The 24,192-nt window shown below is 39.3% G+C and overlaps 1 protein-coding gene across 1 annotated transcript in view; it reads left to right on the top strand.

Annotated features, from left to right (window-relative positions):
* Positions 1-24,192, top strand: part of ABCC8 (ATP binding cassette subfamily C member 8) — an 84,052-nt gene that overhangs the window by 35,048 nt on the left and 24,812 nt on the right. Inside the window, exons 11-22 of the mRNA XM_050898201.1 lie at positions 1,074-1,114; positions 1,420-1,565; positions 6,060-6,165; positions 6,386-6,496; positions 8,511-8,586; positions 8,677-8,782; positions 13,554-13,589; positions 15,174-15,209; positions 18,321-18,419; positions 19,279-19,363; positions 20,615-20,695; positions 23,239-23,376. Of these exons, the coding sequence (XP_050754158.1) occupies positions 1,074-1,114; positions 1,420-1,565; positions 6,060-6,165; positions 6,386-6,496; positions 8,511-8,586; positions 8,677-8,782; positions 13,554-13,589; positions 15,174-15,209; positions 18,321-18,419; positions 19,279-19,363; positions 20,615-20,695; positions 23,239-23,376 (1,061 nt within the window). The remainder of the gene's footprint in view (positions 1-1,073; positions 1,115-1,419; positions 1,566-6,059; positions 6,166-6,385; positions 6,497-8,510; positions 8,587-8,676; positions 8,783-13,553; positions 13,590-15,173; positions 15,210-18,320; positions 18,420-19,278; positions 19,364-20,614; positions 20,696-23,238; positions 23,377-24,192) is intronic.

Here is a 24,192-nt window from a genome sequence, read left to right as displayed (position 1 = left end):
AAAATGAAAAGATGATGATTAAATAATATCATCAGGTTGCGATAGAGGGGACAGACGTGGGGTAAGAGCATAGCTCTGGTTCTGACTCAAGCTTCAGATGGATAAGTGGGTTTTATTGCATTCTTAACCAATATTCCTGCCCGATGTAAAAGAGATCAGTATACAGAAATGGTATTTGCTTGCTTCTCCCCATCTATCTGTTTAATAACCTCTGAATGCTATAGTGTATGAGTTGGTATAGTGAGGGAATCCGGGGCACCAAGACAGACACTGTTCGAGGTCGGGGAGGAAACTGGTTAATTGTTTGCATTTTAATAACTCAAGGCCCAGCTGAAATCAAAGCTCTACCACATTTAGGTACTGTTAGAACCTGTATTGAGCTCCCGAGCTTCACAAAGTAGCCAAGCCTGACAAAGCAGGAATAACTATGAGTAAATCCCCCATAGGAATAAATTAAGTCAACAATACAGTGCAGGGTTGCCAATCTTTCCTTACCCTTTGAACTGCATCCTGAAACCTGAGGGGACCACAAAGCCCTGTACTTCAGAAGTGGTGCCCCGAAGTAGATCGCAACTTGACGTACGTGCCAGTCGCTCTCCCAGGAGGTCCTGCCGCTGGGCTGCGGGATGGGGCAGAGCTGGGGGTGCAGCCAGCCTGCCGGGCAGTCCCAGCGCTATGACCTGTGCAGCCTCTGCTGCGTCTCCTTTCCTCTCACTGTCAGGTATTCAAGTCGCCCGCCAGACCTTGCACCAGCTCAGCCTTTTTGTCCGTCATGAGACAGAAACCTGCAGCGTCCCTTGCCTGAACTGCCTGTGAGCTGATCGCAGCTCAAAACTAGTAGATTAGTCATCTTTTTCTCGGGTGCACTGCTGGGTTCTGTCTGTTCTGATGATGTGAAGAGAAGTAAACTGTAGACATTTTAAAACAATGTACTGATGTGTGTGGATGCTTGCACGTTTTTCCTATCTTAAGCATAGAAAATACCATTGTAAACCAGTGCTAGTAGTATTTTAACATTTAGCATGTCTGAGTGGAAATTGTTTCTAAATGTTCCTACGTGTTTTCCTTCACAGTCTTTATGAATGCAGCAATTCCAATTGCAGCTGTACTTATAGTAAGTATGGACTTTTCTAAGTGGTGTTAATTACAACTGCATTTTCAAGTATAAGTGATGTGGAAATGAGGCAGGAGGAGGACAGGATGCAAACCTGCTACACATTTGCAATTCCTCTGGGAGAGAATGGAAAATGCCCGCTTGTCGTCTGTGACCAGAAGCAGCCTGGAGTATGCAGCACTCCCCCAAACTGTTAAGAGAGTATAAATTAAGATTCTGTAAATGAAATGCTTATGAAATATGAAGTCTTTGTACGTTTCCTTCTTTATGACAAAACGCTGATGATGATGTCTGTCTCTTTGTAGACATTTGTGGTCCATGCTCATCTGACAACAAAGGCTGACTTCTCCCCATCCGTGGCATTTGCCTCTGTCTCCCTGTTTCATATTCTTGTATCTCCGTTGTTTCTGCTCTCCAGTGTGGTTAGATCCACTGTCAAAGCATTAGTAAGGTGAGAACTGTAAAATTAATATCTTTGCTACCACTCTTCGACTTTTGAGAATGTGTCTATTGCTCATTTTACAATTGTAAGTTTAGAAATAGTGTGGTGATTATTTATCTGTTGTTGTTGTAAATTGCTTCCTTACTTTTTACCTTGCATGGTGCCCTTGGTTGTAGCATGTGGGCCAAGTTCTTTGCTGACACAATTGTCACAACCGATATTTTGTGGTCTACTGCTAGTACTTCATTGTGTAGAATGGGTTGAGCTATACTGGTACTGTATGCAACATATATGTGGTAACAAGAAAGGAAGTGAAAACTTACAGAAGATTTAGTTTTGTAAATTACCCAAATGTTTCCCTCCATCAAGCATGTAGAAGGGAAATAGGTAATCACAGAAGCATGCGTTTCAGCGTGTGTCTCTCGGGCTGTGCTCCGCCTCCACCCCTCTGCCTGAAAGGTTGCCTGTTGGTGGAGAGTTACACTTAATCAAATAAACAAAAAAAACCCCCCATAAAAATCACTGTTAAGTGTGAGAGTAAGTTAATGACTAAATATCTACTCCAGATTTGATCAATTTTTACTTTCTTGTGAACTTGTTAGTCTGAGTATTCAAAAACTGAAATAACAACCAGCAGAACTGCTGTTTCACTGGGAGTTTTACTTTTGAGTATCAATAGATTTGTGTAAAAACCTCTTAATGCTATTCATATGCAGTGTAACTCTATCTGACTGATAGGGGAGGAAGAGAGAGTTCGGGCTTCTTACTTTATTAGGACCTCTTTGTGACCTCCAATATAGCTGTCTTAAGAGCTTGTCTAAACTATAGGACAGATACTAGACACCAGCCCTTGCTTAATTGCCTTTGTGTCACTTTGGAGATGGAAAGGAGACTACAGCAGGAGGCTGAGATTGCCCTCGCTGCTTCAAAATTCCCTGACAGTGCAAAGTCACAGCTGTGTCGTCTCTCCTAACAAGCGTGAAATCTGAGAGCCTCAGGGGCTGGCATGAAATGTTTTGCAGCCACTGTAGTAGTCCCTAGAGTCATGGCAAATTGTCATGCTAAGATTGCAGCCAGCAAAGTATCTGGGGGCCCACACTGGCACTGGTAATGGGCATTTATTTTGGCTTGTCTAAGGATTTCTTTGTAAATGAATTGTGTGCCTGTTAATGCTGCAGGAACAATTCTAAAGCAATTAGTATCAACCAAGTATTAATTGTTGCTAGCTGGGAGTTCTTCATGAGTTATTCTGCAGTTATCTTCTTGTTAGCACGCTATTGCCCTGCCATTTGTAGTGCAGACAGGAACACCCCAGTTCAGACTCTGTAACAAAGTTGATGGGATCCTTGTCTTCCTGGCTGTCTGTATCACAATAACCCAGGCAGTGTTGCAGAGTGCATTGCTCCATAGTGCTGCTGGTGCTACTCTAGATGTGTCTTCTGAGTACCCCATCCTTCAGTGCAATATTTTGGAAGCATGTGCCAGGTATTTTCAACACATGGAAACACATGCTTGCTTAAATAGTTTGGTAAATGTGAAAAAGCAGACAGTTATTAGAAAGCTGTGTTTGTGCCAATTGAGCACAACTAATGTTTACTTGCTATAGCTGTGTCCTGTTGTTACACCTTCCTGCTAATAAGCAGCTGATCAGTAAGATCAGGTAAAGGTAACCTAACTTGATAAAGTTGTACCTCAGCTTTCTTCAGGCTGAGATATTCTAATTGTTTTTAGCAAGTGTGCAAGATAACTTCTCCTGTAGTGACAGAAAGGAACTAAGTGAAGCAGAAGATGATCCAGCAGTGAAACCAGCACGTAAACGATACTAAGAGGGTGTTACTGGCTTTGTATCTCAGGCACTTCACAACCCCTGCTCTGTTAATATTGGCTACAGTCTCTCATGCCAGATGATGTTCAGGACAATAATCTCCACAAATAAACTTGTCAGTGTCTTTAATCATTACGTGCCCAATTGCAAAGCATCCTTGTGGATTGTCTTTGATGCTATCAGAACAACTGTGTGATTGATTCCAATGGTAAAACAGATTTAAAGCTTCTGTTCCTCATAGGGCCCCTGCAAACTTTCCAAGTTATGGGGCCAGGGTGTTCGCTTCTGAGAGGGGGAATTGTTGAAAGTCTTTAGGAAGGTGAGAAATTATGCTATCTCTTTGAAAAGTTTTTTTTAACATGTGGAGTGTTTGTGCCATTGAAAATTAAAACTGAGCAGCCAACTGATATATTTCTTAAATGCAAAGTCTTCAAGGACAAAGGCTACAGTGTACGATTTTCCATCAGCAAAGGTCAAGTAGCAAGAGTGGCATTATGTATCTTACTGGGTTTAATATGAAACCGCTTTTTCAGTCAGCTGTGCAAATAACTGTGTTTTAATCAATAAGTCTATTCTGTGGCTTAAAAATAAGCTCCCCCATGAAGATATTGGAATACTAGTGAAATTGCGATGTCAGTGAGAGGTCTGCAGAGACTGTACTTTTTCAATTCTTTGAGTGTAGAACAGTGTGGCATCCTGAAATATGAGTTGCTGCCTCTAACAAAAGATTTTCTCACAGCTATACTGTGTTTCCTCAGTAATTGCCACAGGAGCAGCAACTCCAGAATTAAGCAGAGCATTGGGCAGAGGGCTTGCAGAGAGAAGTCTTGGCATTTACAGTACAGCCACCTTGGTACACAACCAGAAGGCGGAAAGCAAAATCAAACTATTGAATGGCTTAATAGAGACATGGTCTTGTTTGGGTATGCATGGTCCAAGAACATGTTTGCTGTCTTCTCTTCCTCCCCCTCTAGACCCTGGACACAGAGGACTTCTCTATCTGCTCTTTATACCTTCAGAGCAATTATTCAAATGTCAGTGTAATTTTCCTGTAGAGAATGTAGGTGCAGCTGCATACCAACTCCATATAGGCAGCATCTAAACCATCATTTGGTCCATTTAAAGACATTTAAAATGTTCTTTTAAACATCTGATTCACTGAACAAAAAAGGTAACATCATTCCTAGTCCTGTTTTCCAGAGCTTTGTGCAAATAGATATAAACATCTCTAGTGATGAGGCTTCTAATTTCTTCCTTTGAGATAATAGACCTTCCCATTAAGGAATTTTGGTCCAACATTGAGCCTGAATTAGTTATTACTCCTCTTGTCCCATCCCAAATAGTTATTCTCCCCCTTTTCAGTTGCTTAGGTTGTAGTATCTGCTCTAGCTAAGTTCACCCCACTGTATATCTCTTAGTCCTCAACTGCCATTAGCAAGTGGGCAGGTTGACAGAAAAACTGTAGAACCAGTTCTCTCTGAGGGAGTCCCCAGGTGGCTTCGATCTCTACTTGCAGGACAAGTGCTAACTGTACAGGGAGTCTGCCTTAGGCAGTGCTGTAATGCCTTGGTCCAAGCACTGTTTTGGCACCCGTGGGGTATCTCATGAGGTTCTTAGAGGAAACTAAGTCTCCTTCTGAAGAAGAAATCCCTGGCAGTGGAATGCAAAATAAATGCTGGGGGTTTTATTTTTATTTTTTAAGATTTTCGGACTAACAGATAGCCACGTGTCACTATGCTACAGTGGTATCGTTTGCCTGTTTCTCCCCAGTTAGCCTAAGGCTAAATATGGAAATCAATTTTTCAGTCCTTGTCCATAAATTTATTTTTAGGAACTTAAGGCCTTCTGGCACTTTATCGTTTTGGAGACTGATAGTTAACTTATTTCCAGCTAATTGAGCCCCTTTGATGTTGAGTTCATGATTCAGTCCACTTCCTTTACAAATTTCATTTGCTGTCCCTGTGAGTAGATTAGACATACATTTTATAAAGTCAGGTACAGAGATAAAATTGATGTTATGATCTGTTAAATGTCATAATAAAGGCACGTTATCTCAGCTAATTAAATCTTAAGCAGCTTGTGAAGATTTTATGCTGCCTTCTTTGTTGCTCGTTGTCAGGGTTCCTTTTATATCTCATCTGTTGAACACTGTTCTGTTAAGGTATATTCCTTTATCATGTTACCTCCTACACTTCGTATTTCATCATAGCTGGTGGAATTTAGCTCACAGTGTACAGATTTCATCAGACTGGTAGTGTTCATAAGACTGTTCAGTAGAACTGACTGTGTAACACTTCAGTAACATAAGTGACATTAATTCTACTTCAGCACGTGGCTTCAAAACGAGCTACTTTGTAGCTGGTCTGCATCCCGCCAAATGCCTGAAAAAATCTTTTGTGTAATCTCTCTGGTATTATCAGAAAAGACAAGACTTGAGAAGCATCTGCACAAACCGTTAAAATATCATAGCTGTTAATAGACAACAGGGCAGGTTCTGTCAACGTCCTTGCAGTAACTTCTCATTGCACATTTTCATACGCCTGTAACAAAATGAAAACAAACAAACTATGCAGCAGACAGTGGTTGAAGTACTAAAAGGGGTGCTCTATAATAAACATTGCAGTGAACAAAAGTTTTGCATTCTAGGTTGAGGTGTGACTCTGTTTTTTCCCTTTCAGTGTGCAGAAACTGAGTGAATTCCTGTCAAGTGAAGAAATTGGAGAAGAGCATGATAAATCATCAGAGCTAAGAAGTGCAGATAATCACAGCAAATACCAGGCAGTGGTGAGTAATGCTGTTTAATTGCAGGTGAAGTGGCTGGAGTAATTTGTACCCAGAATAAATTTTTTACTTTTCCATTTCCTACTGATTATTTCTTGCAATTGCAAAAACTCTTTTTAATACCCTGAACTGTAAAGGTCATAACATGGTTGCTTGTGTTTAGGACCTTTTGTGGGTTCTGCCACCAATTGCTGCTTATTTCTGTCTTTCTGATTTTGCACAGCCACTCAAAGTTGTTAACCGCAAGAGGCCTGCCAGGGAAGACTGGAACAATTACAGCTCTCACATGAGAAGACCCATTAACATCACAGAAGCAGATGATTTTTGTGTAAAGGTGATATGAAGGTCACTCTAATAACACTTACTATAGCTCACTAATAGTCACTTTTGTATTCTGATGGAAGTTTCAAATTCAAGAACCAGCATTTGCTGTGAACTGTCAGAGACTTGTGCTCATGTCAGAGGTTAACCTCCACCTTTCTTTTCTATGTCTTCCGTTTTAAGAATTGACTACTGACCTCTATGTTGTGATTAGCTGTGTGTATTCCTCTAGATTTCACTCAGCAGTTTTCTATTTGAAGTGTTGAAGTCATTAGACTTGTTCTCATGACAAAAATTTCCAACTTAAAACATAGAACAGCCCAGGTTGGAAGAAACCTCAAAAGATCATCTGGTCCAACCTTTTATGTATACCAGACTCTTTCTTCCATTTCCAGTGCCTGTACAGAAAAATGGTACGAAGAAAATTGAAAAGAATTTGTTTCAGACATTCCTAAAAAATCTTGTCATGGGTCTTCCCTTCCTCTTTTGGAATTCCTAGTAGCCTTTCCAGATGAAGTTAAAAACTAACCCCCAAAGACCTAACTTCTTTGAAGAAAAAATTAAAATTGCCCATGCCACTTTGAAGACTGATGCTCTTGATTTGCTATAGAAATGGCCAGAAGTAATAAAAATCCTGATGGTTGTTACAGCGATGATGCTGTTTATTTAGGAAGTCTGCTATTACATTTGCATTTCTGGCACAAAAGAATGAATAATTCAGTTTCATGGGACTAAGTAGGACAACTGGTAGTGTGTTCAGGTTTTTTTTAGAGTCTGTCATCTGACATGCTGCTTTGGTGCAGGATCCTTCTTGAATAGACTTCCAGGAAAATAAGAGGAATATTTGAGAGAGGGTTTTGGGGGAGTGGTGTTGGATCAAAAGGCAGCCTGGGGTGCAACAAAGGAGTTTGTCACAAAGGAGAGGCCAGAGCAGTAACCTCTGTAAGGACGGTATTTATAAGGTCTTGAATATAAAGCCAGGACCAGCTATAATCTTTGGCTCCATCTGCTGACGTCGTTGTCACCGGCGGTACCTGGGTCAGGGAACTTCTGCAGTTTCTAAGTACTGTCTGTCTGCAGCTCGTTGCCCATGAAGGGGCATTTTTTGAGAGAGGATCCTCTGGCTACCTTCAGTAATCTAGGAGGAGGAACACTGCACTTTCCTTTGCTCATTTTTTCAGGTTGTTTCCCCAGATGAAAGTTTTTTCTCCAGGGTAGGATAAAAGTGTCCCATTCATTCTTCTCAGATCAAAAAATGTTGTACCTTGCATTGCTGAAAGGCTTTGAAGGCTTTAGTGGCTCTGAAAAAGTCAGAGAAGAGGGTCCTGTATAAATACAGGCCTTTTAAAATTGTCTCCTGTTTCCTATTTTTCACAGTATCCATGGAAATCTCCTCCATTTAAAGTCCTGAACAGGCTTTGTTTCTTGTTTTTAGTCTTTTTCAGTGAAAAGATTTCTGTATCTAGCAAAGCCTAGGTTATCTGAGAATCATATCAGAAATACAAAAGAAAATACTGTAATAGGCAGCAACATCTAATTTTTGTGGAAAGTTTTGCAAATCTGCTTGGAATTTGGACCATGTAATTGCTGTATATGCTGCAGCGTGTCTGGAGTGACATTCAGTGCTCTGCAGAGCGCTAACCATGACCCTGTATGTATATATTTAATATGTATATATTAAACGATATACATATAATTTAATCGTGTCATAATCAATTCACTTATTTCATGTGCCCACCTTACAAATAACAAAACAAAAGAAACCCTAAACAGCAACTTCTTTTTCCTCAGGAATTTTCCATAATTTTCTAATTGTTGTGCTTGTTTGAGTTCAGCGATTCTTGCACGTCAGAATACAGGCCTTTACAAAATCAGTCACTTGAAGATTTGTTTCCTGCATTGAGCAAAGGCTAACTCTGTTCCTATGCTCAGTGTAATGAAAACAGAAGAAGTGTCTCTGATGTTGAAAAAAGAAGTCAGCTCTAAAGCTGGTTTTCTGTTTCTCGTTTCTCTCCATCTTGGCATAGATCACAAATGGATTTTTCACATGGACACCTGAAGGTCTTCCAGCATTGTCCAACATTGATATCCGAATCCCTCAAGGTACAAAATGACATCAGATGTACAGAATAAGATGCTTTTCCGTGAGCATTTGGTAAATGAGAAGCTTATATATGCCTTCTTCTCTCACAGGTCAGCTAACAATGATTGTAGGACAGGTTGGCTGTGGTAAGTCATCTCTCTTGCTAGCCATACTTGGTGAGATGCAGAAGATCTCTGGGAACATATTCTGGAGCAGGTAGTGCTATTTAAAAATTCAAGCTTGAGCTGAGTAGTAATGCAGAAAAAAGCCAAAATCTATCCTGGGAACCTTTTTGTGGAGTCAGAGATTTTGTAGGTGTACATTCTAGATAAAAACCTTACTCTAACAGTAGGGGAATACATCAGAAAGAAGCCCCAGCCAGGGTCAAACGAGCTATCTATTCCATTAATAGGAATAGATAACCATACTTGGACATTCTGCACTCCAGCAACATAACCTGAGTGAAATCGTAACTAATTTGGGATCAGAATTAATTAGCTGAAGTGTTGTGCTGCTACAGAATGGCATTTGCACTTTCAGGCCTGAGCTCGTGTCTTTGAATGGAACTATAAAGAGGTACTGGCTCACCAGGAGTGGTCCCTGGCTGTGCTTTTAGATGTGTGCTCCATCCCAGCACTGGTCTAGTGCCTGAGAAATGGAAGAGATTTTTATAAGTGGCAGTGACCTCAGGGTGCTCCCCCAGTGCATCCTGCCTGATTTGACAAGAGGGAGATAGTCATGTCCTTCCCTCCTTTCCCAAGGGGACGCAGCAGCTGCGCTCTGGCAGCCAGATAGGCTGTACTGGTGTCTAACTTTTGTACTGGCCACGAAGGGAGGAAGAAAAATGCTACTGAACTCCAACAGCTGTATTGTTAGGACTTGGTCTCTTGGCACTCAAACTAAGTGACAGATGGTATAATATATTGCAACTCCTGTATGTGGTTTACGGTAAATTACTGCCATCTTTAGTACACTGTCTAATCAATGTGTGTGAACGTTTTTGGCCTGTTTATTTTACAGTACTAGACTTCCTAGCCATACAGACTACACTTTGCCTTTTGGGATACTATTATTTGTAGGTAAAGCTTGACAAATTGCAGAAGAACCTAGAGAAACAATTAATTTTATTTCCAACTGATTGGGAATGAAGGAACAACAGTGCAACTCTAAGTCAAATCCACACACAAATCCACCCTCTGATGGACAGAGGGTCATTGTTACGCAGTGCATTCTGCACTGATTTTGTGAAACAATTCTCACAAATTCCTTGAGCGTTTGTAGACAGACGTTCTTTATATCCAGCCTTCATGCATAAGCCAGTCACACTACTCAGAATTGCCCATGCTTCAATAGTAATAGTACAAGGACGGAAAGTTCCCTATTTTGTGGGTGAGGAAAATGAAACGTAGGAAGGTGACCCTTTCAGCTGGTGAGGGAGACAAGAACAGAAGCCAAAGTTCCAGAATGTGGTGATCTATCTATTAAAACATACTTCCCTAAGCAGAAAATCAGAGTATGGTGAGGCACCATACAGAATCCCTGCAGCCTTATTAGGTGAACTAATTTCATTTCAGCAAGGCTATAATTTTTTACAGATGACATAACATGATTAAGAAGTGTAATCTGAATGTCTGATGCTAAACTAAAACAGATGACATGATGGTTCTGATCAGACTGTGTTTTTAAATAGCACTTGTTTAGAAGTATGCACTTCACAACAGTGTAAAGGTCAGAACTGGTTTTCATGTCTTCTATATGTGCCAAAGTATCACAAGGTAAAATTCAGTTATCATCACATTTGCTTTGCTATCTGTCAGATATGTATAAAGGGGCTTGTGGCTGAAACAATCTTAGCACTGTAAGTGCTGGCTGCACTGGGACAGATTATGTTTTGTCTCATCTTTCAGAGCTGCTACCATGTGCACTCGTCTATTCAGAATGATGGATACAGTCAGTGTAGGCTGCACACCTGTGTTGTAAAGCTATCAGATGAAAGCTTCCTTAATTTGATAAGAAAATACTAATGCCAGACCAGGTACATGCAACTTTATCCTAGGTTCAAGGAGAGTAGTCTTATCAAGTAATCATCAGAGCTTGTAGCCTTAGTTCAGGCAATAAAATGTGTCACAAAAATCAGTAAGATCCTTGTTACAGCTCGCTCTTTGGGATAAGACAAATGCTTGGCTTCAGTCGTTCACGTTACAGAATAGTCCTGAATTATTTTATTCCAAATTTCATTCCCCTTCCCTTCCTCCAAGGTCACAGCTATGAAGACGAAGGATGCATCCTGCTGACATGTCACTCAATGCTCAGGAAATCTGGATTCTATTCCTGGCCCTTCCCTTGGTCTAATGGATAACCTTGCACAAGTCATTTCCCTCCTCTGTGCCTCCATGCTCTATTGATGAAACAGGATTAACTGCATATCATCTTTATTTGCTTCCCATAAAAATTATTTGTTTCAAAACATTAAAAAGAAATGTAATTTATTCCTGGGCTAGGAAATGGCTAATCAGAAGTGAGCACTGGCTCATTTGTGATTTTATTTTGTTGTTTGTAGTACAGTGTGTGCCTGGAAGATCCAGCTCAGATTACTACCCCTTGTCCAAAGCAGGCTGAGAGCATCTCAGCATAAATATTTTATAATATGGTTAGAGATTAACAAAAATAGATAAATCGTTATTTACGTTCTGAACGGATGGTAAATAGTATTGATTTGACCGGTTATGTAATTAATTACAGAATATGCCATGCTAACTTCTTCTGGGCAGTATCTCACTTTAAATAGTCCCAGTTTAAGTCCAGGGAGCAGTTTATTGTGTAAGTCATCTTGGAGTAAGTAATATGAGAAAATTGACCTAAATGAGAAATAGTTTGCTCAAACAAAATTATGTCATTTGTTTCTAAACAGGACATATATACTCCCATGTGAATCTAGAGTCCTTATAATGTGAAGGAAGTGCTAGATTTGTTAAGAATGTTAACAGTAGATTTTCTACTACTCAATGTGGAGTTGACTGTTTTCATCAAATGACAATATTTTTGAAGTTATTTTGATGCCTAAAAAGTACATTGATTTTTATAAATATGTGTTTACTGGAGTTTTCAGAAACATCCAGGTACTTAATTTTATTTTATTTAAATCGGAAATAGAGATCTGAAGTCTTGAAAATCTCAGTACGCACATATTTGCATCTTTAGACATCCATGTGCCTTGAAAAATTAGATCTAGACCTCATTATCAAACATACATTACTTTGACATTTCAACACTGGTAGAAGATAAATGCATCCTTAATTGCCAGGAGTATGCAGGAAAAGGGGGAAAGGAGGGATAAAACAAAGTCAAAGTGGGGAAAAGTGGGTTGAAAAGGCTGAGCTAAAACTCCAAATGGAGAATTAATTTTTTCCAGCTACAGAAGAGAAACACAGATCAGGGAATTGATCTACCAATACTTGCATATGAAAATTGTGGCACCTGTGGCCCTATAGCAAAAGAACATGGTTAACAGAGGAAGTCGGGGCATCGCTGTGCACTGCTGCATCTCGTGTTACTCTCTGAGAATCGTTCGTGCCGTGCGCATGGTGCTTTGCCCTGGTTTCTGAGCGGAAACTGGAGCAAAGTTGCACGCCTGCAGTAAGCACAGGTAGATTGCAATAGCCACGAGGGACCCTGGCTGATCTTTGCTTCTTGAGCTACGTTGATGGATTATGAGAGCTGCATAGCTTTCTACCGGTCTCGCAGGCTGGTGTAGAAGAGCACCATGGAGAGGGAATCACTGTCATGCACAAATACTACATGTTGCAAGTTACCAGAGTATTCCCCAGTAGAATGGATGCCTGGCCTTTTTCGGGGTGGTCCATGAAGCAGGAACCAATGTTTGTTGTTCAGGGTCCTTGTGTTGGGCATGGAAGAGCTGGAAAAGATATTCTCTATTTCAGCCCCTTGATAGTTTCTGTAAAGAACGTGTTGCTACTTAATGGTATGCAACAGGTTCATGGGTTTTTAGAGAAGGTGCCACTGAGTTCACATGGTCACTAAAGACCGGTGGAGTGTGAGGTAACTGTGGAAAAGCTTTGTTCGGTACACTGACCTTTGGCGTAAAGATACTAGTGGCTGGCTGGCTCTCTCAAATTCTACAGTAAATTGAATTTAGATATGGTCATTGCTTACTCTGCGTTAACTTTTTGGAAGTGTCTCAAACCAACCTTTTAAACTGCAGGTATAGTTTTCTTTCCTGGACATTTATAAGCAAATGGTGTTAGTGTAAAGTTAATGAGACTGTTCTCTTTTAAAGCATGAAAAACTTTGTTCCTCCTTGATTTTGTTTATACAGCTTGACACAGATTTTTCGTTCTTTTCAATGGAACTGAGTTTAGCATCAGTAATAAGTATGGCCAGTCATCCTATCAAAACAACTCTGTCTGTGAACATCTTCGTACATGTTCGAAAACAGCAAACCCAAAACCTGTCCATCCCTCAGAACTGCCCACACTTACTTATACAGGCACATCCCCACCAAGGATAGGGCTGCTACAGAATGCAGCATGTTGCAAGTCAACTGAAGGTGGGATTTGGGGTTCAAATTAACCCATTATATGCTGCAAAGGTGCAGTTACTGCCATGGAAAAATACAGTATCACAAATTATCAGTTTGTTTTCCCTGAAAATGTCGCTTTTCTAATGGAGCTGCACTCTTGTCACCCTAGGACTTCTGAGTTCTGTTAGCACCTCCAGGACAGAGTGGAGGTGATTTTATTTGTTGGGTCAAATTAAATGTTTATAAGGTAAAAAAACTGTCACCAAACTGTGTTTGACTGCTAAAATCAAGTCAGTTTGTGTAGAAGGAACAGATGCTGCACTGCAGCTCTGTGATAAATACTGTTTGCAGTCTGTGCACTAAGTGGAATTTAATAGTTTTTCTTTCTGGGGCCGATTGCCTGTGCTTACTTAAGTAAACAATCTTTGCTTTCTATTTGTGATGCAGCTGTACTTCTGACAGTGAGACGGGGGAAGATGTCAGGTATGGTATTGTATTGGTCTTCCTACTAAATCGATTGCAATAGAAGGAACCAAAGGTTTCTAAAATCTATGCTTAAGATTTTCAGAGTCAGAATTCTGAAAATCAGTGAAACTTTCACTGTATTAATTAGCTTAGGATACAATTTTTGAAACCACCTATGTGACTTATGAAAATAAGAGCTGGATTTCCTTTCTGAAAACGTTGCCATTTGGCTATTTTGAAAATCATATCCTAACTTTCCTGTATGTCTGAAAATCCTTCTCTTAAAGTCTGAACCAGATTTTTCCCTAATGCTACACTTTAAAAAATAGTATCATGTATTGCTTTAAACGTTTCATTTATTAAAGCAAATTCTCCCCATTACCCTTCTCTTCATTTTTTACGTCCTGTCATAAGTTTATTTTATCACCTAGCATTCTTCAGGCACACACAAACTGAGAAGTGTGGGGAGTAGCATATTAGTCCATCTGTTGGCAAGGGATCCTTGCATGGAAATTATTTTTACCTGATTAACACAGCTCAGCTTGGATTTTGGGAATAGCTACCAAATCAACTGAGAGCAAAGCTTTCTGATGTGGTGGTTGTTTTAGTGTGGTGCACAAACCTCCTTTACGGAACCTTGTAAAAGTGACAATCCTATCCCTGCTGAAGTCAGTGAGAACTTTGTTACTGAAATCGGCAGAGGAAAAATGTCATATGATGTCCCTTTTCTTGATTTATGCTAAACTGTGTGTCTTCTACTGACCAGAATGTTTTCTTGGTTCTGTGATGCACCAACTATTCTGCTGCCTTTTCTTTAGATTTATCAGCCTCTTCTCTCCCACTTACCTTATTTCTCAGACTTGTTACCTGGTTGTCAGACTGAGTCCTGCAAAACTTCTGCTCCCATCTGTGTGTAGTATAAGAGGGACTTTCATGTGTCTAATGACTAAGCCCATGGTAAAGGATGCTGGAAATCTCACAGTTCTTTCTGTATAAGAGAGACTGTAATTTCTGGGCCAAGTTAAAGTGAAACTATTTGAACCCATTAAGATACAGGAGAAATATGAGCAGAATTAGACATTCACATGTTTGAACCTGTTATGGGAATGGACAGCAAACAGTAAGATAACATGCACAACAGTATGGCAAGCATATTAAAAACTAGGAAAGAATATTAGATTCTATGAAACAATTACCTACATTATCATAGGTTCTGGGAATCCTAGTTATGTTGGGTAGGTGCTGTAGGAATATGTCTGGTGGTTTTGTTGCACTAGCATCCTGTAGAACATTTTTGGTGTTCTCAGAACAGAGTATTTTGAGCCAAAGTCTTGTGAGGTCTTGAGCATTCGCTCATAGGTGTTGAATACTTTCTACAAAGTCGTTTAGCGAATCTCAAAACTGAAGCTTTAACCATACCTTTTTTAGGTCAATATCACATAGTACAGAATTTTAGCATACTTAAGAGAGTTTTATTTCTCTTATGCAGTCATTTTGTTGTATTTTTAATTATAGCATAGGGATAGTACTTTAAGGTATTATTTGCATTGTCTAAAATAAATGAATGTTTTTAAAAAAAACCCTTGTGTTTGTTTTCTGCAGCCCAGAGAAAGACTCTCCTGTTGACATGGAATTCAGGTACAACACTTTAAAAACTAATGGGAAGCTCCAGAGGTCCCTTCCAACCTCAGCCATTCTGTGACTCTGTGAACATTCTTCAGAAGTGTCTGCGCTTAATGAGTTGTTCCTCCTTAGAAGGCAAATGGGTTGTCTCTGTATGCAGCTACTGCAAGATTTAGAAGTAAAAACAAGGAAATGACCCTTGCAGTTTAATAATGGCAAAAAAGTATGCTCCTGAATACTCAGGACTGGCAATATTAGAATGTTCTATTACCTACCATCAGGCTGAAAATAATGGAAGCATATTTTTTTGTTCATGCAGTAATAGTATAGGACAGGACAGTACCCATTTCTCTCATATCTGGAGAACATTTGATTTTGAGTTGTTGACTGATACTATAGAAATTCATGAATTGTGCAAAATAATCAAGATAAAACTGTAGTCAGCAATCCAAAACACACAGGAAAGACTTTGCAATGTATTATTTCCTCTACCATTATAATCATAACTCCATTGCATTTTAAGTGCATCTATTTTCTTTTAAAAATTGCCAACATTTCAGATTTGGTAGTTTTATTAAGGCACTGAGATTCATATATGAATGTCCCTTAACTAGTCTTATTTTCAGTGATCTTGAATGTGTACTGAGCCTACTGGACTTAAAAAAATGAAATGTGAACATAGAGTTAGATTAATAACTTAAACAAACAATCTTGACACTGTTGTTTCTGATTCTAAATTAACGAACAGGCTTGATCCTATATTAGCCAAAGCACATAGTCTCCAGGGAGCTCAGGGAAGGTTTTCCCTATTTATTGTAAGGTTGGATTTTGCTGTCTGCCTCTTTGTGATAATTAAGAGGCTACGGTTAGTCTATCTTGTGTTATCAGCGGAAAAAAATTACACTCCATTGATGACAATGCATGTTTGTTTATGCAGTCTGGGGGTAGGAGGCAATTACTTCCACCTGCAGAATAAATTCCTCATAAGTCTTTGTCTGCTTAGCATTTGTTTGCATTCAGTCTTTTAAGTGTGAAACCATAGGTAGGTTCAAGGCAGGCTTTCAGAGCAAATGTTGCACACTCCATTTCAGAATATTTTGTTCTCTGGATTTTTGGCCGCACGTTTCTCACAGTTTCAGTAAAAGTTTTGTTTGATTGCCTCTTTACTGTAAGAAGCACTGTAGACATGCAATAGATTTCTCGTATGATCAAGCACTTGCAAGCTCTTTGCTTATGTCAAAATATGATCTGCCCTGATATGTCGTCCTAGTGTCAATTTGCAATTAAGATTAATTTAGAGGGGTTTACTAAATTCTAAGTGAGTAATGAATTTTGGCAAGCTCTTTGCTTGTTCCCAAATTCCTTGAAGTAATTAATTCTCACTGATGGCCTAAAAGCAGAATGTAAGCCAAACGTGAGTGGTGTTCCCAGGCATTGTGCCGGTTCTCAGCATGGAGTGCATCTTGCTGGCAGTGCCGGTGCCTTCACTGAAAAAAAGAACACTTTTTACAAAAGCTGTAAAAGCATTTTCCTCAAAACTTTGCTACTATTTTTCAAAAAATAAATTAGAAGTAACTTTTCAATCACATTGAGAATTAAGAGCAGCAAAGGCACAGTTTCAAGCAATGAAAAGGAGAGGGGAATACATGCTCACCTTGCAATGCTCAGAGCAATTTTTTCTCAATCATTGGGGTGAGAATTTCATACTAATTGAAAAAATGCTTCGCTCTTGAGGCAGAACTGAATGCTCCTTGAATTAGATTTTGGGACTGTGGTCTGGGTTGCCTAGGGGATTTTTTTCTGTCTTTTGTTTGTTTGTTTCTGTTTCATTTTCCAATAAAGAGAATTCATAAAACATAATTAAATTCTAATGAGCCATCAGACATTTGAACTTGGAAGCATGTAGCAGGGTAGTGTAACTGTGTGTTCTTTCAGGTCATCAAAGAAAATTGGATCCTATAATGACTTCTAAGCAAGCTTGGTGAAAGCCTGAAAAAATGAGCAGGGCAAGTGACCTTAACTCCTGATAAAAAAAGATAAAGCACCTGGTGTATTTTGGCAACTCATGGTTTGAATTGCATTCAGGTCCAACTAGAAAGAGGCTGCTGTAATGGCTGTCTAGCAGACAAAGGCTACGTTTGGGTGAAAGGTCCTGTCTTTTTATTGGATTAGCTGATATAGCTGGAAAGAAAACAGATATGCTTTTAGGTGTATGATCCCTCTTTTGGCCCTTTTCTGGAGAAACGGTGATAGGCCAGTGAGTTTTCCAACAGTATCAGTTGCTCTAATAAAAAATGTTGCCTTTCTACCAGCTCTGCCTTACTGAGGTCCTTAGTGCACAGCAGCCAACAAAAGCACTACTACTTCACTAGTAGGCAGATACTTTTATTTTTAAATGGTAATAATAATAATCCCTATGAAATAAAATATGCATGGTGAGATCTTGTTGACCACACCTGATAAGTTGTCCCTTCTGATGGTACATTATAGGGGCAATTCTACAGGGGGAAATTTAGCAAATATTTTTTATCTGTGTTATCTTTTCTTGTCTTTATAGACATAGAAACATTTTACCCATGGCTACACATTTACTTTATGACTCAGGTTCTCTTCTTAGAATGGGGAAAATAAATGTGTTGGGGGCGGGGGGAATTGTTTCTGTGCATGTGTGGAGTTGTTACTTTTTTTAAACACCTTAAAAACATCTTTTTAGAACATCCCTCCTGAAATGTGTTGCCTAATTGGTGATCTGCTATACTGTTTTTTTATTAGTCTATCCAAACAGAGCTGAGATTCAGTCTTTGGTAATTTTCTTCCTGCCATCCGCACTGCTCAAGAGGCAGCTTTACTGAGCTAGCCTCTCCAAAACCCACCTCACAGCAGAAAAAGAGGGAACAAACTGAAATTCAGTTAGGTGAACAATTTCAGTATTCTGTTGCAAATTTAACATCTTATGTATTTCCTTGATGGGAGAGCTATTGATTGTCCTAAAGAAAAGAAATAAAAGACAGCATTTTGGAAGACTTATTACCAGTTTCTTCCTTTACAAGAAAATGGTTTCCAAAAATGCCTACTGCACTGGTAAGTTGGGAACTCTGTTGTTTTGGTTTTTTTTTTTTCCCCCAGGAAAAGAGGATCAGTAGCATATGCATCACAGAAGCCTTGGTTGCTCAATGCCACGGTGGAAGAGAATATCACGTTTGAAAGCCCTTTTAACAAACAGAGGTAACAGGTTTCAGCACTGTTACATACTTTACTCCCTTTTTAGCTAAATAATGGAGTTGCATAGGCCTCAGTTCATGCATGGGTCCCCATCTCCCTCTAGTAACAAACGTACTGTACCTGTCTGAACATGACAGAAGACCTTGAGTTCTGCGCTGTCCCCCTTTGACCATGTTTTTCCTGAAGGACACAAGGGACAGAGTTCAGTCTCACTTGAACTTAAGTGTAGAAGTGTTTTCATTTCCAAGGACCTTGTTTGTTTAGCATGCAGTATTCTCTTCTTACACCTAATTGACTAGTTTAACTGTCTTAGGACATCAGCCGTTTGGGAGTGGGAATGTTGTTTATTACAGTTTCAGTGTTTGGTACATTGTGAAGGATTAATAGGCTGCCTTTTTATTCAGTATAAATGCCCACCAAACATTCCAAAATATTTAAAAGTTAATTGCTGGTATTCCATCCCCCCCGCCCTTAAAAGAAGTGGTTGGCTATGTGTTCACATCATACACACATTTTTTCTGTCATCCTTGGATATTGAAACAAGAAACAAAGGCCCTGGGCATGAAAAAAGTTAAATGCTAAACAATAACAATATACCATGGAAGAAGTTGTGCTTGTTTTGCCTGGTTTTAACTATTAAATATTTTTAATTGGGAAGCTGACCTAAGATGCTTTTTCTTAGCTGAAATATTATTTACTTGCCTATGATTGAAAGAGATCCCATTAGAACAATTAGTGGCTAACAAATGTTTTCCACTGTGTGATTTTTCCAGCTGGTTAATTTTTGTTCCTCTGCAGGTAGGAAATGTGCTTCTTTAGCAATATCTGTGTGGATTTTGCGTTACCTTTTTTGTTTCCGCAGGTACAAAGCAGTAATTGATGCTTGTTCCCTCCAGCCTGATATTGACATTCTCCCTCATGGAGACCAAACCCAGATTGGAGAGAGGGTCAGTAAACAGCTACAGGCTTCTATTTTTGTTTTAAATATATAGAGGGGGTTTTATTATTTTGTTGTGTTCTTAAAATCTTACCGGTTATTTGGCAACAAAGGTAATATTTTAGTTAAGTGTACGTTTGGGTCATTAGTCTGAAAGCTCGTTGCTCAGTAAACATGGAAACACTGTCATTTATGTGAGATGCAATGATTTAAATGTGCTGCTATCAGAATGTTTGACTAATTCTGCGGCAGCTATCTCAGATATCCTGACTTCACCGTGCATTTTTTGGTTTCTTTACAAGTAACATAAAAATAAATAATTCATAGGTTTTTAGAGCCCCTTCATTTGAAAAAGGGCAGGTGTTTAATCAATGGCAAACTAAGCTTTATCACATCAGGGAAGATTAGAGAGAGACAAGAAAGGAAACAGAAGTCACAAATTTGTAAACAATTTACTCTGGCATATACTGGCACTGTCACAAACAAACCAACCCCAAAACACCCCAACAAACCGCCCCACACAAGGATACGTTTAAGGATACATTTCATGCCTAATCTCCACACTGGCTACCATGTTAATTTTAAATGGATTAGTTCCTAACCCAATTCATTGTGTAGCCAAACAAGTGGTTTTTTGACGGGAGGAGGGAAGTGGAGGGGAGGGAGAAGGTGGGGTAGTGTCTTTTGGCAGCAGTACTGGCTTATGAGAGCTTAAGGTGTTTGTGAAACTGCAGGTTGATCACAGGAAGGATAAGTAACTTAGTCCCCTGCTACCACCCTGCTCTAAGGGCCGAGAACAAGTACAATAGCAACCAGGTAATGTTCACCTCAGCATGGTCTGACCTCCCAGCTAGCAATTACTGATTACAGTATATAATGGAGTTAATATAGTATGACAGCATCCGACTATAAAAATAAATAAAAAACAAGACACAACCAGACTCATACGGCTAACTTCTGAGTAGAAGTCTAGTTTAGACTGCCTGCAGAATAACTATGCCACCACACCATTATGTCATCATAAACCATTAAACATTTCCCGTCCGTCTGGTATGTATGGAGTACAGCTCCAGATAGAGTGCTCTGGCTTTTCTAACAATTTGTGTACTGTGTTCCCAGCTGAATTGCAGGCCCACACTTTTGAAAAATTTCTCTGGGTTTCTTTGTGCAGAAAGTCTTCTGTGGATAATTCAATCAGAATATGAATATTCAGTTGATGTTTTTATAACTGTCTGATTGTTTTTCTCCTGCTTATCTCCAGGGTATTAATCTGTCTGGAGGGCAGCGCCAACGTATCAGTGTGGCAAGAGCACTTTACCAGCAGACAAATGTTGTGTTCCTGGTGAGTAGGTGCCATTATGTTTATGCTCCAAACAGAAGCACGAGATGCAAGCATTTAGAGTATTTCATGGGTAACACACACAGAACATTGTGCTTCACTGAGCTAAGCCAAATGTGCACTGTTTTTTTTTATATCCGTTGTTAGCTAGTCTGCAAGTAAGAAGCATTTTGTAAATGCTGCAGACAGACAGATAGGTATTAGGATACAAATTGAAATGCTGATGCTTCCCCTCTCAGTCTGTTGAAATTTCTTTTTGACCCTTGTGTTTATCTTTGATACTTAGAAATTTAATAGTCTCAGCTGTATTCATGAAATTCCTAAGCTGTCTCAGGCCTAAAATTAATGTGTCCTGTGTCTGCGGTGTTTCCTTTCTGCAACAAACTAAGCTGTCTTCCCACTCTGAACTGCTTGTTGTATATCCTGTCCCAACTTCAACAGAAGTGCTATGGAAAAAGGAGTGAGAGCAGGCTCTAAAAACTTCATAGGTGGGAAAACGGATGCATCCTACACACTCGCTAGTAGTGAGCTTGCTGGCTTTCCCACTTAGGACTTCCTTCTTAAGCTCAGTTTTCAAGGAACTTTGAATCCAGCTGTTATGACAGCAAGACATTGGTCACATGGGATTAGAAAAGCTATGCACATTAGAGGTCATCCCTAAAAGTCTGGGAGGTTACTTAAACCTTTCCCTGTAATTAGGCTGATCAATATGTGCTTGCTTCATGGCACTGCGGGGCATTTCCAGGCAGTGACCAGAGAGCAGGAGGGTAGAGCGCAGTTGGGCCAGGTGCTGCAAATCAGCAGATCCAGTATTGGGCTGTAACTTGGTTCTGTCACTTTTATCCTTCTGTGCAGGACACTCAATAATCTCCTAATAGTAGCAGGTTCTCTTATGGTTTGATAATGTAAAAGCACCTACAAATAAACTTTTTTCCAGTTATTAATCTTTCAAAAACAATCAGGAATCCTATATGTTAGTATTTGCAAACACTTGGTTCTTTTCAGACTGATTTTGTAAACAAATGCTTATGAAACTTCTCTCTCACAAGCATGCACCTCATTCAGTAACCTTTTGTATTCTCTAAACTTCTTGTGATCATTGCAGATATGAAAAAAGGTCGTGTGATAATTCATTATATATTTTATTCTTAATTACATTCACTTAGCATGTTGTATGTGTCGGACCAGTCCTGTAGCATGAACTGGTTTTTTTTCAGATGTCTTGTAATCAATGCATCATTATAATCATATATGGTGAGTGCCGCCTTAATGAACAGCCTCACCTGACTCCACAGTGCAATGTCATGTTCTGTGAACTGGCATTTACAGTTTGCAGAAGCGCAGCATTGCATACAAGGTGGCTGTGCACAAACTCGGGGCTCAGAATGATGTTTAGGTCTGTGCCAGACCAGAAGAGTGCAGCAGTAAAGCTGACAACATACATCCTTGCTCAGTGAGCACAGTGCACACACAGTTGCACACACATTTTCGAGAATAAATTCTGTATCACAGGCGGAAGTTACTGTGTTTCAAAAGCACTTTTTAAGTTCTTTATGTTATGATGCTCTGGTTTATTAGAATTTCAGCAGTCATATTTATCTTACTGTTGATTTCAGATATTTTTGGTTTTGTAGATACATGAAAGCAACAATACTAAAGTATCTAATGCAGTCACAATATAAATTGTTGCAAAATTGAAAGGAATAGATGTTCAAGGGGATTTTCTAAAGCGCTCACCTCTTTGTTTATACTTCTCCCTAACTAACTGGTGGCAATGATGTCACTCAGAAAGCAGAATTTTTTATTTTTAAGAAATCCTGGTTTTAGTGTAATATAATAGTATGAAATAATAATACTAAGTAAATCCTACAGCCAGTATCACTAGTGCAAGCAGAAATAATAGATTTGTAATTCCATATAAATAGGATTAGGTAAACAAGTTCCCCGAAAGACGGTACAGATTAGCTTATGCCTAAATTTAATTGCATATAATTCATTGATTCAATAAGATAATCTAGGTCGTAAATCAAGCATCTGAGCAGAGTCATCAAAATGATCAATATTTCTCCTTTTGTGATTCTTTGTTAATAGAGTTTTGATTTATGGATCAAATAAAAAAAACCCAGAAGGCAATTATGTACAAGGGAAATAAAAATGTGCTCTTTGTCACTGTCCCTGGAGCAGTTATGTAATATATGCCCTAGACAGACATTGCGGCATTGTCTTGAGTCTGACAGAAACAATGTACGGCAGTTACGTAGGCTCTGAAACACATCTGTTGAGAGGAGCATTTCCCAGAAAGCTTCACAAAATCATAGCATTTACACAGCTGACGTTACCGTATGTCTGAGTACTCACTGCAAAAAGACAGTTCAAGGTTTGTTGTTATGTCATTTAAGGAAACCATTCCTCAGAACAATTTTGATCTTCTCATAGCCTCTTTTGATTGTCTATGTTGAACTGGTTTTACCGGTATTAAAATCTGTCAGTTTCCTTAAATCCTGTAAGTGCTGGCTCCAAAAGCTGACCTCTTTTCCTTGTGACAGGATGATCCATTTTCTGCACTGGATATCCACCTGAGTGACCATCTCATGCAAGAAGGGATCCTAAAAATGCTACGGGAAGACAAGCGGACCATTGTGCTAGTAACTCACAAGCTGCAGTACTTACCCCATGCTGACTGGGTAAGAAAGCTCTTCCCATTTTTTCTGAGGAGGCAAGAATGTGACACAAATGTGTCTTGCTACAAACAAGGCTTTCGCTTCATCTTTCCACCAAGTGGTGGTTTAGTGAGAAGAGGCGTAATAAAGATCTTTTGAAAATTAGCCAGTGAGTTTGGGGTGCCATAATTTTGTGATTCCCATCTTAGAACACCTAAATAGGTTGGATTTTCATAGAGCGGATACTTAATACTCTCATGAAAGCAGGCTGCATTTAAAATCTATTGAGTATCTAAAACCATTAGTTATATTGGAACATTTTTCTCATTTTTTATCTCAAAACAGTGAAATGTTTGAGTAATGTATTTGCCTCTGCTGGAGTGTTACTAGGAATTTGTCTGTGCTGTCACAGAAAAAGGTGTGTTTATGGATATTGAGGTGCATGGAAATATAAGGAAAAAACCAGTATTTCCTTGTGGTTAGTACTAGTACATAATGTATCAAGAACATCTTTACCCTTTGTATGTTGGCAAAATTTTAAGAAATGTGTAGTATTCAATTGTTTTGTAAGGTTTCTTTGTTATATCTTGTAGTTTCCAGAAGAAAATGAAGGTATGCTTCTGTAACAGCTTGCAATTGCAAATGTCAAGCAAATCAAGTAGGATAAGGCGGTTTGGTTTTCTGGATTTTTTTTTTTTTTTTAGTTCATTGGTTCACACTGGCCAGCTACAACGTCACAGGTCTTCTTGCCCACGAGGATTGATGACTGCAGTTATGCCTCCTAGCAGGACTTCTTTCTCATTTGCAGCTTGCGGAGACTATAGAAGCAGTTACTCTGTC

The sequence above is a fragment of the Gymnogyps californianus genome, chromosome 5 (assembly GCF_018139145.2).
Source record: "Gymnogyps californianus isolate 813 chromosome 5, ASM1813914v2, whole genome shotgun sequence".
NCBI lineage: Eukaryota > Metazoa > Chordata > Aves > Accipitriformes > Cathartidae > Gymnogyps > Gymnogyps californianus.
This window is presented reverse-complemented; position numbering and strand designations above follow the sequence as displayed.